The sequence below is a fragment of the Callionymus lyra genome, chromosome 13 (assembly GCF_982586985.1).
Source record: "Callionymus lyra chromosome 13, fCalLyr1.hap1.1, whole genome shotgun sequence".
Lineage (NCBI taxonomy): Eukaryota > Metazoa > Chordata > Actinopteri > Syngnathiformes > Callionymidae > Callionymus > Callionymus lyra.
Window position 1 is genome coordinate 460927 of NC_141830.1, and position 16574 is coordinate 477500.

Sequence of the window (16574 nt, forward strand, 5' to 3'; positions counted from 1 at the left end):
TCCCCCCGAACAGGAAGTTGGGGTTAGTTATTAGTTATGAGATAAACATTGTTCATGTTTAAATGTATGTATGAAACTCAATATCTTTCTCAGTCAGTGAACAAAGTCAGAGGAATGGAAATGATTTCATTGTCCCTAAATAATAACATACAGTTTGCAAGTTTAAGAAAAATCAATTGTTTTACCTCTAGATTTACGTTTATATTTAACTGATGACGCAAACGTGCTATGAATGTCACACCCACACGTAATAACTACAATACAATGGATAGAATTTTAAATGTTTACGATATAAACACTAAAGATAAACGTTTTTTTTCTCCAAATTCCACGAACCGGAAGTGAGATTTTTTTTCAAAATAAGAGCGCAGTCGGTCAGGTCGCTCCTGTAGCCTCAACATAATGTTTACATTAAATTTAGTCAACATTATGTGTTAAATATATAAATATGATTATATTTCACGGGTCTGATGCATTTCCAGTGCGTGAATGTACTGTTTTGCTACTGAAGTTAAGGATTCTATCGGCACAAAAGCAAACGTAATCTGCGGGAAAACTATATTTCAACCATGTTTTCCACACATGAGACTGACATGGTTGTTAAACTAAACAATAGAGTCAAAATACACACTATGATGACGTCGTTATTGCATACGTCACACCTGAAGGTCCCGCCCCGGAAGACAGGACGCAGCCCGTGCGCACGTCGCAGGGAAACCCCACATCCTAAGGCCTCCGCCATTTTGTTCTCCTGGACGAAAGTGGCCGAACGAGCCGGTACCGACTCCGCGTCCAGGGCCGAGGATCTGCTGCAGCGTCCAGGGTCATCGCCAGGGAGGATCTTCGCCGTGACTTCAACTTCAGATCCACGGTAGGAGCGCCGCCGCTCAACGGCCCCTTTCAGCGCTAGCATGCTAGCGTGCTAGCGTGCTAGCCACTCGGCTGACCGGCTTCCGCCTCCATCAGGCCCGCGGCACCGGAGCCGGAACACCTGGAGGGTTTTACCTGTGCGTTACACACCTGTCCGACCTCGATAGTTACGCGGTGAACGGTGTTCGTCCGCCGAACGGACTGTACGACAACAACTGAGCCCATATGGAGGCTTGTTGCGAGGGTGTTAGCTTGTTAGCATGCTAGCATGCTAGCATGCTATCTTGAAAAGTGATCTCCATCCAAAGCTTCAAACTGCGCGGCTGTGACGTGGACAGGTGAGCAGGTGGACAGGTGAGCGAGTACTGATGACTGTCAGAGGAGACACATGTTGGGTCATATACACCTGCTGTGGGAAATAGAAAATAAGGATGAAAGGAACATAAGTCCAGGAGTTGTTGACGGTCCTGGAGGTAAACAAAGATCAGGTGGATCACGTGTGTGTTGGTCAAACCTGCCGTGACGTCACATCTCAGACCCATCCGTCATGATTCTGACCCACGTTTGTGTCTCAGATGGCGTCGGATCACGTGAACGGAAACGGCACAGAGGAGCCGATGGACACGACCAGCAGCCGCTCGGAACACTTCCCCGCTCTGCTGGAGGCCGGACTGGGCCAGACGGTGGCGGAGAAGTTGGACGAACTCTACCTGGCAGGTGAGTCCAGGCAGGTGCGCTCGGAGCAGGACGGGTTCGTCATGCCAGTGGTTTTTGTGCAGGTCTGGTGTCTCACAGTGACCTGGACGAACGAGCCCTGGAGGCCCTGAAAGAGTTCAACGAGGAGGGGGCACTGCAGGTTCTGGTCCAGTTCAAGGAGAGCGACCTTTCCCACGTCCAGGTGAGTTCTGCAGGTGAAGGAGTGGAGAGCATGTTGGGAACACATGTTTCACTGTTGGTGCGAACATGATTATTTTCTCTTCTCTGCGCTAAGTACTACAGAGTAATACTGCGGTGACCGGCGGAGTACTACGTAGTAATACTGCGGTGACTGGCGGAGTAGTACTACGGTGTAATACTGCAAGACTGGCGGAGTAGTACTACGGTGTAATACTACGGTGACTAGCCGAGTAGTACTACGGTGTAATACTGCAGTGACCGGCGGAGAAGTACTACGTAGTAATACTGCGGTGATCGGCGGAGTAGTACTACTGTGTAATACTGCGGTGACTGGCGGAGTAGTACTACGGTGTAATACTACGGTGACTGGCCGAGTAGTACTACGGTGTAATACTGCGGTGACTGGCGGAGATGTATTACGTAGTAATACTGCGGTGACTGGCGGAGATGTATTACGTAGTAATACTGCGGTGACTGGCGGAGTAGTACTACGTGTAATACTGCGGTGAGCGGCGGAGTAGTACTACGGTGTAATACTGCGGTGACCAGCGGAGTAGTACTACGGTGTAATACTGCGGTGACCGGCGGAGTAGTACTACGGTGTAATACTGCGGTGACCGGCGGAGTAGTACTACGGTGTAATACTGCGGTGACTGGCGGAGTAGTACTACGGTGTAATACTGCGGTGACTGGCGGAGTAGAACTACGGTGTAATACTGCGGTGACCGGCGGAGTAGTACTACGGTGTAATACTAAGGTGACTGGCCGAGTAGTACTACGATGTAATACTGCGGTGACTGGCGGAGTAGTACTACGATATAATACTGCGGTGACTGGCGGAGTAGTACTACTGTGTAATACTGCGGTGACCGGCGGAGTAGTACTACGGTGTAATACTACGGTGACTGGCGGAGTAGTACTACGGTGTAATACTGCGGTGACCGGCGGAGTAGTACTACTGTGTAATACTGCGGTGACTGGCGGAGAAGTATTACGTAGTAATACTGCGGTGACTGGCGGATTAGTACTACTGTGTAATTCTGCGGTGACTGACGGAGTAATACTGCGGTGACTGGCGGAGTAGTACTACTGTGTAATACTGCGGTGACTGGCCGAGTAGTACTATGGTGTAATACTGCGGAGACTGGAGTAGTAGTACTACGGTGTAATACTGCGGTGACTGGCGGAGTAGTACTACGGTGTAATACTACGGTGACTGGCGGAGTAGTACTACGGTGTAATACTGCGGTGATCGGCGGAGTAGTACTATGGTGTAATACTGCGGTAAGCGGCGGAGTAGTACTACGGTGTAATACTGCGGTGACCGGCGGAGTAGTACTACGGTGTAATACTACGGTGACTGGCGGAGAAGTATTACGTAGTAATACTGCGGTGACTGGCGGAGTAGTACTACGTGTAATACTGCGGTGAGCGGCGGAGTAGTACTACGGTGTAATACTGCGGTGAGCGGCGGAGTAGTACTACGGTGTAATACTGCGGTGACTGGCGGAGTAGTACTACGGTGTAATACTGCGGTGACTGGCGGAGTAGTACTACGGTGTAATACTGCGGTGACTGGCGCAGTAGTACTACGGTTTAATACTGCGGTGACTGGCGGAGTAGTACTAAGGTGTAATACTACGGTGACTGGCCGAGTAGTACTACGGTGTAATACTGCGGTGACTGGCGGAGAAGTATTACGTAGTAATACTGCGGTGACTGGCGGAGTAGTACTACAGAGTAATACTGCGGTGACCGGCGGAGTAGTACTACAGAGTAATACTGCGGTGACCGGCGGAGTAGTACTACGGTGTAATACTGCGGTGACCGGCGGAGTAGTACTACGGTGTAATACTGCGGTGACTGGCGGAGTAGTACTACTGTGTAATACTGCGGTGACTGGCGGAGTAGTACTACGGTGTAATACTGCGGTGACCGGCGGAGTAGTACTACTGTGTAATACTGCGGTGACTGGCGGAGTAGTACTACGGTGTAATACTACGGTGACTGGCCGAGTAGTACTACGGTGTAATACTGCGGTGACTGGCCGAGTAGTACTACGGTGTAATACTGCGGTGACTGGCCGAGTAGTACTACGGTGTAATACTACGGTGACTGGCCGAGTAGTACTACGGTGTAATACTGCAGTGACTGGCGGAGAAGTATTACGTAGTAATACTGCGGTGACTGGCGGAGTAGTACTACGTGTAATACTGCGGTGAGCGGCGGAGTAGTACTACGGTGTAATACTGCAGTGACTGGCGGAGTAGTACTACGTGTAATACTGCGGTGAGCGGCGGAGTAGTACTACGGTGTAATACTGCAGTGACTGGCGGAGTAGTACTACGGTGTAATACTGCGGTGACTGGCGGAGTAGTACTACGGTGTAATACTGCGGTGACTGGCGGAGTAGTACTACTGTGTAATACTGCGGTGACCGGCGGAGTAGTACTACGGTGTAATACTGCGGTGACCGGCGGAGTAGTACTACGGTGTAATACTGCGGTGAGCGGCGGAGTAGTACTACTGTGTAATACTGCGGTGACTGGCGGAGTAGTACTACGGTGTAATACTGCGGTGAGCGGCGGAGTAGTACTACGGTGTAATACTGCGGTGATCGGTGGAGTAGTACTACGGTGTAATACTGCGGTGAGCGGCGGAGTAGTACTACGGTGTAATACTGCGGTGATCGGCGGAGTAGTACTACGGTGTAATACTGCGGTGACTGGCGGAGTAGTACTACGGTGTAATACTGCGGTGAGCGGCGGAGTAGTACTACGGTGTAATACTGCGGTGACCGGCGGAGTAGTACTACGGTGTAATACTACGGTGACTGGCCGAGTAGTATTACGGTGTAATGCTACGGTGACTGGCCGAGTAGTACTACGGTGTAATACTACGGTGACTGGCCGAGTAGTACTACGGTGTAATACTGCGGTGACTGGCGGAGTAGTACTACGTGTAATACTGCGGTGAGCGGCGGAGTAGTACTACGGTGTAATACTGCGGTGAGCGGCGGAGTAGTACTACTACTACAACTGGCTTTGCTATAACGGATTCGATGGCAGGTGTTTGCATGAAGACAGAACCTCTAGTGGTTGTATATCTCTTTGTGATGGCGGTTACACGACGGTGAGAAGCTTCGGTTACGTGTGTTGAGTTGTGTATCTCACCTCAGGTCGAGTGTGTTGCTGAACTAGTGTGTCTGCAGAACAAAAGTGCCTTCCTCTGTGGCGTGATGAAGACGTACCGGCAGAGGGAGAAGCAGGGCACCAAGGTCACAGACTCCACCAAAGGACCGGACGAAAGCAAGATCAAGGATCTGCTGGACAGAACCAGATACACCCTGGATGTGACGACGGGACAGAGGAAGTACGGTGGTCCGCCCCCGGACTTCGTCTACTCTGGACTCCAGCCCACCGTGGGCACCGAGGTAACCACAGCTCCGGGTTCTAAGAAGGTGCGACGGATGTTTGAATCCGTGCGGGACTCGAGTTCAAACCCTTTACTTTGCTCGTCCAAATCAACGTAGAATTCAAACGGTTCATGTTCATCAATGATATTGAACCATTAGAAGAAACTTGTCACTTTATCTTCGTTCATTTAAAACATTACTGATTAACAGATGATCACAGAGAAACATGTTGAGATGAAGTTTAACCAGAAGAACTTATCAGTAACTTATAGTTCTGAGTGGTGATGAAGGTGATGAAGATGAAGATGATGATGATGATGATGATGAAGATGAGGAAAAAGTTGATGATGATGATGAAGGTGAAGATGATGAAGATGATGAAGATGATGAAGATGATGATGATGATGATGAAGATGATGATAAAGTCGATGATGATGAAGATTATGTTGGTGAAGATGAGGAAAAAGTTGATGATGATGATGATGAAGGTGAAGATGATGATGAAGATGATGAAGATGATGATGAAGATGATGATAAAGTCGATGATGATGAAGATTATGTTGGTGAAGATGAGGAAAAAGTTGATGATGATGAAGATGATGATGAAGATGATGATGATGATGAAGATGATGATAAAGTCGATGATGATGAAGATTATGTTGGTGAAGATGAGGAAAAAGTTGATGATGATGATGATGAAGGTGAAGATGATGAAGATGATGATGATGAAGATGATGATAAAGTCGATGATGATGAAGATTATGTTGGTGAAGATGAAGATGAGGAAAAAGTTGATGATGATGAAGGTGAAGATGATGATAAAGTTGATGAAGGTGATGAACATGATGTTGATGAAGGTGATGAAGATGATGTTGATGAAGGTGATGATGATGACGATGAAGATGAAGATAATGAAAAAGTTGATGGTGATGATGATGAAGAGGATGATGTTGGTGAAGATGATAAAGATGAAGATGATGATAAAGTTATGAAGATGATGTTGGTGATGTAGATGATGGTAAAGATGAAGATGTTTGTGAAGATGATGGTGATGTAGATGATGATGATGGCGCTGGTGGTGATGAAGGTGATGATGATGATGATGAAGGTGATGATGATGACGATGAAGATGAAGATAATGAAAAAGTTGATGGTGATGATGATGAAGAGGATGATGTTGGTGAAGATGATAAAGATGAAGATGATGATAAAGTTATGAAGATGATGTTGGTGATGTAGATGATGGTAAAGATGAAGATGTTTGTGAAGATGATGGTGATGTAGATGATGATGATGGCGCTGGTGGTGATGAAGGTGATGATGATGATGATGACGATGAAGATGATGTTGGTGAAGATGAAGATAATGAAAAAGTTGATGGTGATGATGATGATGAAGAGGATGATGTTGGTGAAGATGATGAAGATGAAGATGATGATAAAGTTATGAAGATGATGTTGGTGATGTAGATGATGGTGTAGATGATGATGATGGTGCTGGTGGTGATGAAGAGGATGAAGATGGTGGTGAAGATTAATCACATTTGCGATATAATCTCAATTAAAAAAATATTATTATTATTATATCGCAAAGGTTGCCGTGTTATTTAATTTCATCTTGATTTGATTACATTCGTAAACGCTTTAACCCGTTGACCACTGACGTCTACAGCCGCTAAAGAGCAGCAGTTGATGACAACTATGGATAACATGATACCATTGTCTGAATATGTGGCAGCGTCACAAACTCTTCAAAGCTCAACTTGATTCAACCCACGCTTAGAGACGACACCCTACTGTCTCTGAGCCCCTCTCCTCCTCTTGGTCTTCCTTCACTGCTGTATCTTTGGGTGATATTTCAACACTAGTGAACAAGATGAAACCCTCCTCTTGCTCAGATGACGTCCTTCCTTGTAGACTTTTTATCAAAGTATTTGATGTAATTGGCCCCTGGGTTACCAATATGGTGAACCTCTCCCTTTCCACAGGGGTTTTTAATGCATTTAAACCATTGTGGAGCCTTTACTCAAAAAGCCAGGCTTAGACCCGACAGACCTCAGTAATTTCAGGCCTGTTTCTAATCTTCATTCTTGTCCAAGATCTTGGAGAAGGTTGTGTCTGAGCAGCTGTTCCTGGATCAGAGCGACCTCCATGAGAAGTTTCAGTCTGACTTCCACAAACATCTACTAAGACAGCTTTATTGAAAGTGTCCAGTGACATCATGATGTTCTGGTTCTCTTGGATCTGTCGTCAGCCTTTGACACAGTTGAACCAGATCACATGTTTGCTGATGACATCCAGCTCTACTGCTCTGTTGATCCAACTGAGCCCCAGAGGCTGAACTTAGTCAATTGTTGCTAGAAATCAAACAATGAGTGAAAACACTTTGAAGCTAAATGTGGACAAAACTGAAACTCTGGTGATTGTTGATAAGGTTCCAGGGTTGAGTCAGTACTTGAGTGACTTAGTCTGTCAAACTGAGCCTGAGAAACCTGGGTGTTGTATTTGATAAAGACATGTCTCTTGTTCAACACTGAAGAAAACTGACCAGAAACTGTTTCCTTGAACTGAGAAAAATCTCTAAACTTAGGAAAATGTTGTCACAACATGATCTGGATCTTATAATCCATGCGTTTGTTTCTTCTCGTCTGGACTATTGTAACAGTTTGTTTTCATGTCTTAACAAGAAGGATCGTCTCGTCTGCAGTTGATTCAGAACTCTGAGCCGCTCTAGTAGAAATACTCACATTTCTCCTTCAAACTCTTCACTAGTTTCTTTCAGGATCAACTTTAAAATTGTGGTTCTTACTTTCAGATCTATTCATGGTCAGACTTTCATGATCTGATCCAGACTTACACCCCAGCTCGGGCTCTGAGGTCTGTGCACACGTGCTTAGAATGTATGCTTAATTTGCCTTTATCCTAAAAATAGCTTAACTTTATCTTAACAATCATGATGAAATACATTTTACTGTGAATTATTGATTGTCGTGGAGAGAAACATGATGATGAAGATGACAATGGTGAAGATGACACACACCCCCCCCCACACACACACACACACACACTCACACACTAGGTTCCTCTTTTATCTTTTCATTCTTCATAGTAGGTTTGAAAACCTTGTTGGTTCACGACTTCTTTACGTTACACTTCCTCAGATCTTCATCGGAAAGATTCCCCGTGACCTCTTTGAAGACGAACTGGTGCCTCTCTTTGAGAAGGCGGGGCCTATCTGGGACCTCCGGCTGATGATGGACCCTCTGAGCGGCCTGAACCGCGGCTACGCCTTCGTCACCTTCTGCACGAAAGAGGCGGCGCAGGAGGCGGTGAGGCTGGTGAGTGTGGTCGTCCTCGGGCGCCGGATGCTCCTGACGCTCCTGGCGCTCCTGACACTTGTGTTCCTCTGCAGTGCAACAACCACGAGATCAGGCCCGGCAAACACATCGGCGTGTGCATCTCTGTGGCCAACAACCGGCTGTTTGTTGGATCTATTCCCAAGAGCAAGACCAAGGAACAGATTGTGGAGGAGTTTGCTAAAGTCACAGGTGAGTGTGTCCACAGGTGAGACTGGCTGCATTCTCAACGCTGTTCCCGTGTCCGCCTGCAGAGGGCCTCAGCGACGTCATCCTCTACCACCAGCCTGACGACAAGAAGAAGAACCGTGGATTCTGCTTCCTCGAGTACGAAGACCACAAGACCGCCGCGCAGGCTCGGCGCCGCCTGATGAGCGGCAAAGTCAAAGTTTGGGGCAACGTGGTGACCGTAGAGTGGGCCGACCCCATCGAGGACCCCGACCCGGAGGTCATGGCCAAGGTAGGCGACACCCCCCCAGGACTTGGATCCGTCATCACATGCTGAAGCCCCTCTGATGCTGCAGGTCAAGGTTCTGTTTGTGCGGAACCTGGCCAACGGTGTGACGGAGGAGCTCCTGGAAAGCAGCTTCAGCCAGTTTGGGAACCTGGAGCGAGTGAAGAAGCTCAAAGACTATGCCTTCGTCCACTTCGAGGAGCGAGACGGCGCCGTCAAGGTACGTGCTCTCGGCCCGGACTGAACCAGGAGCTCAGGCCCGTGTCCCTGCAGGCGCTGGAGGAGATGAATGGGGCGGAGCTGGAGGGGGAACCCATCGAGATCGTGTTCGCCAAACCGCCCGACCAGAAGAGGAAAGAACGCAAGGCTCAGCGACAGGCGGCCAAGACCCAGATGTGAGCCCGGATCTGCTTGTGGTTCCTTCGCCGGGTCCGTCCACTGAGCCTCTGTTTCTGTCCCCAGGTACGACGACTACTACTACTACCCCCCCTCTTCGCACATGCCGGCCCCAGTCCGAGGGCGGGGCCGGGGAGGGAACCGTGGCGGAGGCTACTCCTCCTACACTCCAGACTACTACGGCTACGAGGACTACTACGACTACTACAGTTATGACTACCACAACTACCGCGGCGGGTACGACGACCCGTACTACGGCTACGACGACTTCCAGTCGCCCAGCAGAGGGCGCGGCGGCCGGGGTCCGCGGGGCGGGACCTCGCCGGCCAGAGGGCGCGGCGGCGCCGGAGCACCCCGAGGTAGATCCAGCTTCCCTCAGCGCGGCGTGCCGGGACCGGTCCGAGGAGGACGGGGAGCCAGAGGAGGCGCGCCACCGCGAGGGCGAGGAGGGGTACGTGGTGTTCGGGGCGGCCGCGGTGGAAATGTAGGAGGAAAGCGCAAAGCTGACGGTTACAACCAGCCAGACTCCAAGAGGCGTCAGACCAATAATCAGAACTGGGGCTCGCAGCCCATCGCTCAGCAGCCGCTGCAGGCCGATCACTCCGGAAACTATTCCGGGTACAAATCGGAAAACCAGGAGTTTTATCAGGATTCGTTCGGGCAGCAGTGGAAGTGACCCGTAGATAGATGTGTCGAGAGACTCCATCTGATTGGCTGAACGGCGGCACAAACTTTTGTACATATTTTAATACCGGGCCGGAACCGAAGCCCGTTTTTAAGACCCTGCCTCACTTTCGCTTCACGTCTGTGTGAAGAAACTAAACCACAACGAGGACCATTTGGACTCTGGTGTCGGCGTGTTCTGTTGGACCGGGAACCTTGTATCTGTCTGTCTGCTCTAATAAACGCACACACTCGTGTACAAACCACAACGTTGTGTCGCACATTCATGTTTCGGCAAAACTCTCTCTCAAATTCCTTCAAATTAAAAGCGTGAGGAGGAAGTAGCACCAAAGGTTTGCCCAAGTCGGCCTCGCTGTGGCGCCGCCGTGCATGACATCATCACCATGTCGTAGTCGCCGCCGAAATTCATCCTCTGGCCCGACACACCTGGACTCATGCATGCTCACCTGCTCGTAGACCCCGCCCCCCTCGGTCCTGCTCGTGCACGCGTGTCGTCCGGTGCTGATGTGTGTGACTCGTGACCACCTGGTTCTAACTGCTTCTTGTGTTACCTGGCGAGCAGGAGCAGGCGGTCCTGGCCGGTCCTGACGCATCTCCGTGAAGACGGAAGCCCGCCTGGTGTCGCCGGCTGCAGGTGGACGGATGGTAAGACCGGTTCCGACGCCGTGACTCTAACTCCGGGTTCTTGAAGCTGCCTCAGAGTCCACGACTCCACCCGCCTCTCCAGACTCCAGCCGGCGGGGCGGCCCGGCCCGTGGCGCCGACCGAAGGGACGTCCATCAGGAAGAACCTGCCGAGTCGTCAGTTTCCAAGCGGGTCACGTGACCGCGGTGGTTCCGCCGCGCGTGCGGCGCCGAGCGGGAGCGGCTCGTGCCGTGAGCCGGACAGACCCGGGGCTCGGTCCGGGTTCTGACCGTCGTGCCCCGATCAGTGTCGGAACTTTTGCTTGACCCGAGCTTCTCTGGACTTTTCTCACTAATGTTGAATAAATTCTTTTACAAACACTGAGTCTGTGGTTCTGTTGGACTTTAACTCGTGACTAAAAATAAACGGGTTAAGCAGCTTAGAAGCGGAAGTGACGTCGCTGCGGGGGATTAGACTGCGGAAGTGAAGGTTCGACAGGTGTGCTCATGATGGACGGCTCGGGTCCAGGTTCGGGTCCAGGCTCGCTGCTGCGCCGCTTCCCGCTGCTGTGCGCGCTGCTGCTGTCACTCACGGGGCTCACGCTGCTCCTGCACAGGTGAGCGTCCGTGACGTCATCGACGCTTGAGTCCGACGTTTAACGATGACGTCACTGTCGCAGCTACCTGCACGTCCTCTTGTTGTTCTGGTCCTTCCTGGCCGGTGCCGTCACGTTCTTCTGCGCCATCGGACCCGAGACTCTCTTCCCGAACCTGCTGTTTCCGAGCAGAAGCAGAACCAAGGTGTGTGCGCGCGTGTGTGTGTGCGCGCGCGTTCGTGTCTGACCTGATTGTGTCCAGCAGGAGGCGCCAGAGTCTCCTCTGACTTGTGCTGTTTGTGGGAAGATCCATTGTCTACGTCACGGGTCAGTCGGTTCTGAGACGAGAACAGGAAGTTGTTGAAGACGCTCAGGTGAGTTTAAACCCTCACTTCCTGTCTGCAGGTCCACACTCCGGCTAGAGAACCACCAGCCCTGGCTGCACCTGAAGGTCCACTCTCAGGTGGACAAGTCCATATCAGAGGTACCTGTCTGTCCACACACCTGTCTCACCACACACCTGTCTGTCCACACACCTGTCTCACCATACACCTGTCTCACCACACACGTGTTTGTCCACACACCTGTCTCACCACACACCTGTCTCACCATACACCTGTCTCACCATACACCTGTCTGTCCACACACCTGTCTCACCATACAACTGTCTGTCCACACACCTGTCTCACCATACACCTGTCTGTCCACACACCTGTCTCACCATACACCTGTCTCACCATACACCTGTCTCACCACACACCTGTCTGTCCACACACCTGTCTGTCCACACACCTGTTTGTCCACACACCTGTCTCACCACACACCTGTCTCACCATACACCTGTCTGTCCACACACCTGTCTCACCATACACCTGTCTCACCATACACCTGTCTGTCCACACATCTGTTTGTCCACACACCTGTCTGTCCACACACCTGTCTCACCATACACCTGTCTCACCATACACCTGTCTGTCCACACACCTGTTTGTCCACACACCTGTCTGTCCACACACCTGTCTCACCATACACCTGTCTGTCCACACACCTGTCTCACCATACACCTGTCTCACCATACACCTGTCTGTCCACACACCTGTCTCACCACACACCTGTCTGTCCACACACCTGTCTCACCATACACCTGTCTCACCACACACCTGTCTGTCCACACACCTGTCTGTCCACACACCTGTCTCACCATACACCTGTCTGTCCACACACCTGTCTGTCCACACACCTGTCTCACCACACACCTGTCTGTCTTACTTATCTCACCCTCTCCAGCACACACTGAGGGCATTGAGGAGCTCCATCAGTGATAGGATGCTCCATCCCAGGTGTGTGAGGGAGAGGTACCTCCTTCCTCCTGCTGCCATCAGACTCCACAACAAGAACTCAGCACCTTTTCTTCTTGTTATTTTCTTCTTGTTATTTTTGTATATATGATAGTGTATATATAATATAGGGCAGATTTTTATTCTATTCTATTTAGATCTTTCTTTTCATTTTATTATTCTATTTCTGGGTGTTTTTTATTTTTTTATTTGAGGTATTGCGCTTGCTGTTGTTTAAACTGAATTTCCCCTCGCGGGACAAATAAAGGATTTCTGATTCTGATTCTGTCCACACACCTGTCTGTCCACACACCTGTCTCACAATACACCTGTCTCACAATACACCTGTCTCACAATACACCTGTCTGTCCACACACCTGTCCGTCAACACACCTGTCTCACAATACACCTGTCTGTCCATGTACTGTAGGTGTTTGAGCTGGTCCTGGAGAACTTTGTGTATCCATGGTACAGGTGAGTACACACACACACACACACACACACACACACGTGTAAATAAACACACTGTGTGTCTCAGGGACATCACTGATGACGAGTCTTGTGTGGATGAACTGAGAGTCACGTTTAGATTCATGGCTTCTGTCCTTTTACGACGAGCTCAGAAGGTAAGTGTGTGTGTGAGTGTGTGAGTGAGTTAGTGAGTGAGTATATATGTGTGTGTGTGTGTGTCTCAACTGTGTGTGTGCAGGTTGATGTGTTATCAGTCGTGACTACAAAGGTGATCAGAGCAACAATGAAGCATCTGCAGGTGATAACACAAGCTGGAGGTAAAGGTGAGACACTGTGTGTATATATGTGTGTGTGTGTGTCTGTGTGTTAAGGTGTGTGTCTGTGTAGGTGTATCCAAGTGTCTACGTGTGTGTGTGTATAAGTGTGTACTGCCTTGTGGGTTAGTCTTGAGATGAAGGCTAAGAGACCCCAACAGAGAAGCATGAACAGATCTAAACCAGATCCAGGTCCCGGCAGACTCAGCTAGGATGGGGAGCAGGTCGTCTTACATGACACCAGACCGAGCCCATCTTGGTGAAGATAGTGCCACTGGTGATAACGCACCCCTAGAGCACTTAAAATATCCTATTGCGCAGGTGTCCACCTATGACCACGGTGAACTTACCTGGATCCATATCTGGTCAAAGTCTGGCGCAGTAGGGTTTCTGGCGACGGGAGCAGGTTTGAAAAGACTGGGAGCTCCTAGTCAGACCCTGCAGGTCAGCATCACAGGGTAAAGGTCGCCTTCAGCTGGGGCTGAGTGGCAGCTGTTCTCGGCAGACCCCTGTGCGACTGAGCAGACCCTATATAGGGACCACACTGCTCACCTCAAGCGAGGAAGGGCCTAGAAAAGGTGGCCTAAAAATTGCCCACTCAACCCTCACCTGGACAGACTACCGCACCTGTCGGGTCATTATACTCCTGTCGAAACAGAAGAAACAAGTAATTTAACCTCAAGCTGGCTTCATGGAACATAAACCTCTTGGATTCTCTTGACAAGTCTGGACGACCTCGCAGAAGGACAGCCCTGGTTGCGTCTGAGTTGAGACGCTATAACATCGACATGCTGCCCTGAGAGAAACCAGGTCCTTGATGAGGGTCTAACAGAGGAGGGCATGGGCTACACTTTCTACTGGAAAGGTTATCCCCAAGGTGGACAACATCTGCACAGTGGGCCATTAAGAACACACTCCTGCCGAAGCTTACAGAAACACCTGTGGGCATCAGTGAGAGGCTGATGACCCTAAGATCCCCCTGGAAAAGAGCCACTATGCCACACACTAGTGTGTATGATCCAACTCTACCATCTGACAATGTGACTAAAGACTCCTTCTATCTAGCTCTGGAGGAGGCTCTCCATCGGATCCCTAAGAGAGATAAGATCCTCTTGCTTGGGGACTTCAACGCTCGAGTTGGACGGGACAGTGGTATTTGGAAGGGGGTGCTTGGCAGTCATGGGATTGGTCAGACCATCTCAACAACATGAGGCTACTGACCCTCTGTTCAGAGAACATCCATAACTAACACCATCTTCCAGCAGAAGAACAAATATAAACATCTAATCAGGGACTGAAACACGGACCTAGTAGAAGGAGATGAGACTGTGCCCGTCTGGAAGATGCCACGACTAGAAATGAGTTTCGTCGCTCCCTGGCTGAGAAACTAGGGGAGCTAGAACCCCTCCTAAGGGGTGACAGTACCACAGAACAACAATGGTCCACTGTTACATCAGCCCTTCAGAGTCCATCCATAACCTGCTCGACAGCACGAGGCACATCAGGAAACCCTGAAAACCTTCCTCCAACCCCACAAGACAGAGATGGCAGAGAGCACGACGGGAAGTGCAGAGAACTTTGTGGACCATGAAGAACTTATGGTGGACGGAGACACGTGTGATTCATGATATTCACTACTTTTATAACTCTGTGAAATCTATCTCAACAAGTCACTGCATCACTCCCTGAAAACAGCAGATGGGCTTAAAGTCCTGAAAGACCAGGATAGTGTCCTAGTAAGGTCTGCTGAACATCTCAGCACCTCCTAAATAAGGACTCTGATGAAGACTACACCATCTTGGAAGAACTGCTTGAATTCCCCCCTATGGACCACCTTAGTCAACCTCCATCCTTCCTAGAAGTTCTGTCAGCTGCACCTGAAGGAGAACAAGTCTCCAGACTCTGATGATATCCTGCAGAACTTTTAAAACAGGAGAGTATTTGTGCACAAGAACATTCCACCGCTACACCTCCATGGTCTGGGCTGACTGTGGTAACCATAGGGTCATATTATCTTATCTTATCACTTCCTGCTGTGGCAGGTAAGGTCCTGGTCCAGGTGATGCTTCACAGGCTAGTAAACAACATCACTGACCAATGCTTCCTGAGTCGCAGGTGGGTTTAGGAAGAACAACAGTCCACATGGTTTTTACAACTGGACAACTGCAAGAAGAGTGCAGGAGCAACATCAAGACCTCAATAAGAGTCTGACCCCAGTGGGTACAGGGGTCAAGGGTATGACTGGCACCAGTTCTTTTAACATCTTCCTCTGATGCGTCACCTTCTCCACAAGGACCTTGAAGACAAAAGTGGGGTCACAGTAGCATCTAGACTGGATGGTAACCTCTGTAATATTAGGAGCAACAAACTACACAAAGATACTTGAGTGTGTGGACGACTCTAGTATCTCACTCCCCACAAGATCTCCAGGCTGGACTAGAAGCACTAGCAGGACCTACAGCAGGATGGAACTGACCATCAACACTGCTGTGTGTGTATGTGTGTGTATCTAAGTGTGTGCAGTACATGTGTGTATCTAAGTGTGTACAGTACATGTGTGTATCTAAGTGTGTACAGTACATGTGTGTATCTAAGTGTGTACAGTACATGTGTGTGTATCTAAGTGTGTACAGTACATGTGTGTGTAGCTAAGTGTGTACATGTTTGTGTATCTAAGTGTGTACATGTGTGTATCTAAGTGTGTACATGTGTGTGTATCTAAGTGTGTATGTGTGTGTATCTAAGTGTGTATGTGTGTGTATCTAAGTGTGTACATGTGTGTATCTAAGTGTGTACATGTGTGTGTATCTAAGTGTGTACATGTGTGTATCTAAGTGTGTACATGTGTGTACATGTGTGTACATGTGTGTATCTAAGTGTGTACATGTGTGTATCTAAGTGTGTACATGTGTGTAGCTAAGTGTGTACATGTGTGTCACCAGTGAGGGACGTGGATCAGCTCCAGCAGGTGTGTCTGGACCTCTATGGTTCTGACCTCCATGTTGCCGTGAGGAGCCTCAGGCTGGAGCTCCAGTACTTGAGGACTCTGCTGGAGACTCTGGTCCCTCTGGTGATGCCGCCCAAGTCCAGCGAGTGCAGGTGAGTTGTGGGCCGGGCTGGTGGTTCTGGTCTCACCGGTGCTGCTCAGGTCTCTGGCTCTGC

General features: G+C 49.6%; 2 protein-coding genes across 7 annotated transcripts in view; both read left to right on the forward strand.

Annotated features, from left to right (window-relative positions):
* The first annotated feature begins 718 nt into the window (after window positions 1-718).
* Window positions 719-11075, forward strand: LOC148066891 (heterogeneous nuclear ribonucleoprotein Q-like). 5 transcript variants are annotated; one of them, XM_087806389.1, is made up of 12 exons: window positions 719-871; window positions 1446-1587; window positions 1650-1768; window positions 4979-5200; window positions 8343-8519; window positions 8594-8729; window positions 8792-8997; window positions 9062-9211; window positions 9265-9386; window positions 9454-9838; window positions 10634-10705; window positions 10763-11075. In XM_087806389.1, the coding sequence occupies exons 2-11, from the start codon at window positions 1446-1448 to the stop codon at window positions 10670-10672; spliced, it is 1698 nt and encodes a 565-aa protein (XP_087662515.1). In that variant the 5' UTR covers window positions 719-871; the 3' UTR covers window positions 10673-10705; window positions 10763-11075. The 5 variants fall into 5 exon arrangements, with proteins under 5 accessions (XP_087662515.1, XP_087662517.1, XP_087662514.1 ...); XM_087806391.1 differs by having other exon boundaries at window positions 9454-9746; XM_087806388.1 differs by having other exon boundaries at window positions 10634-11075.
* Window positions 11076-11152: 77 nt separating this feature from the next.
* LOC148066892 (sorting nexin-14-like) overlaps window positions 11153-16574 on the forward strand; it is a 26254-nt gene continuing 20832 nt past the window's right edge. The window contains exons 1-9 of one of the 2 annotated variants that reach the window (XM_087806384.1): window positions 11153-11311; window positions 11375-11495; window positions 11553-11617; window positions 11696-11774; window positions 13058-13101; window positions 13166-13253; window positions 13337-13421; window positions 16355-16511; window positions 16561-16574. The exon at window positions 16561-16574 is cut by the window's right edge and continues 62 nt beyond it. In XM_087806384.1, the coding sequence (XP_087662510.1) occupies window positions 11202-11311; window positions 11375-11495; window positions 11553-11617; window positions 11696-11774; window positions 13058-13101; window positions 13166-13253; window positions 13337-13421; window positions 16355-16511; window positions 16561-16574 (763 nt within the window). In that variant the 5' untranslated portion in view covers window positions 11153-11201. The remainder of the gene's footprint in view (window positions 11312-11374; window positions 11496-11552; window positions 11618-11695; window positions 11775-13057; window positions 13102-13165; window positions 13254-13336; window positions 13422-16354; window positions 16512-16560) is intronic. The other variant, XM_087806385.1, reaches the window with a different exon arrangement.

Coding starts and splice junctions, on each gene's coding strand:
- LOC148066891 (XM_087806387.1), top strand. CDS start 1,446: ATGGCGTCGGATCACGTGAACGGAAACGGCACAGAGGAGCCGATGGAC. Junction 9,212..9,264: donor AGCGAGACGGCGCCGTCAAG/GTACGTGCTCTC, acceptor GTGTCCCTGCAG/GCGCTGGAGGAGATGAATGG. Junction 9,387..9,453: donor CAGGCGGCCAAGACCCAGAT/GTGAGCCCGGAT, acceptor TTCTGTCCCCAG/GTACGACGACTACTACTACT.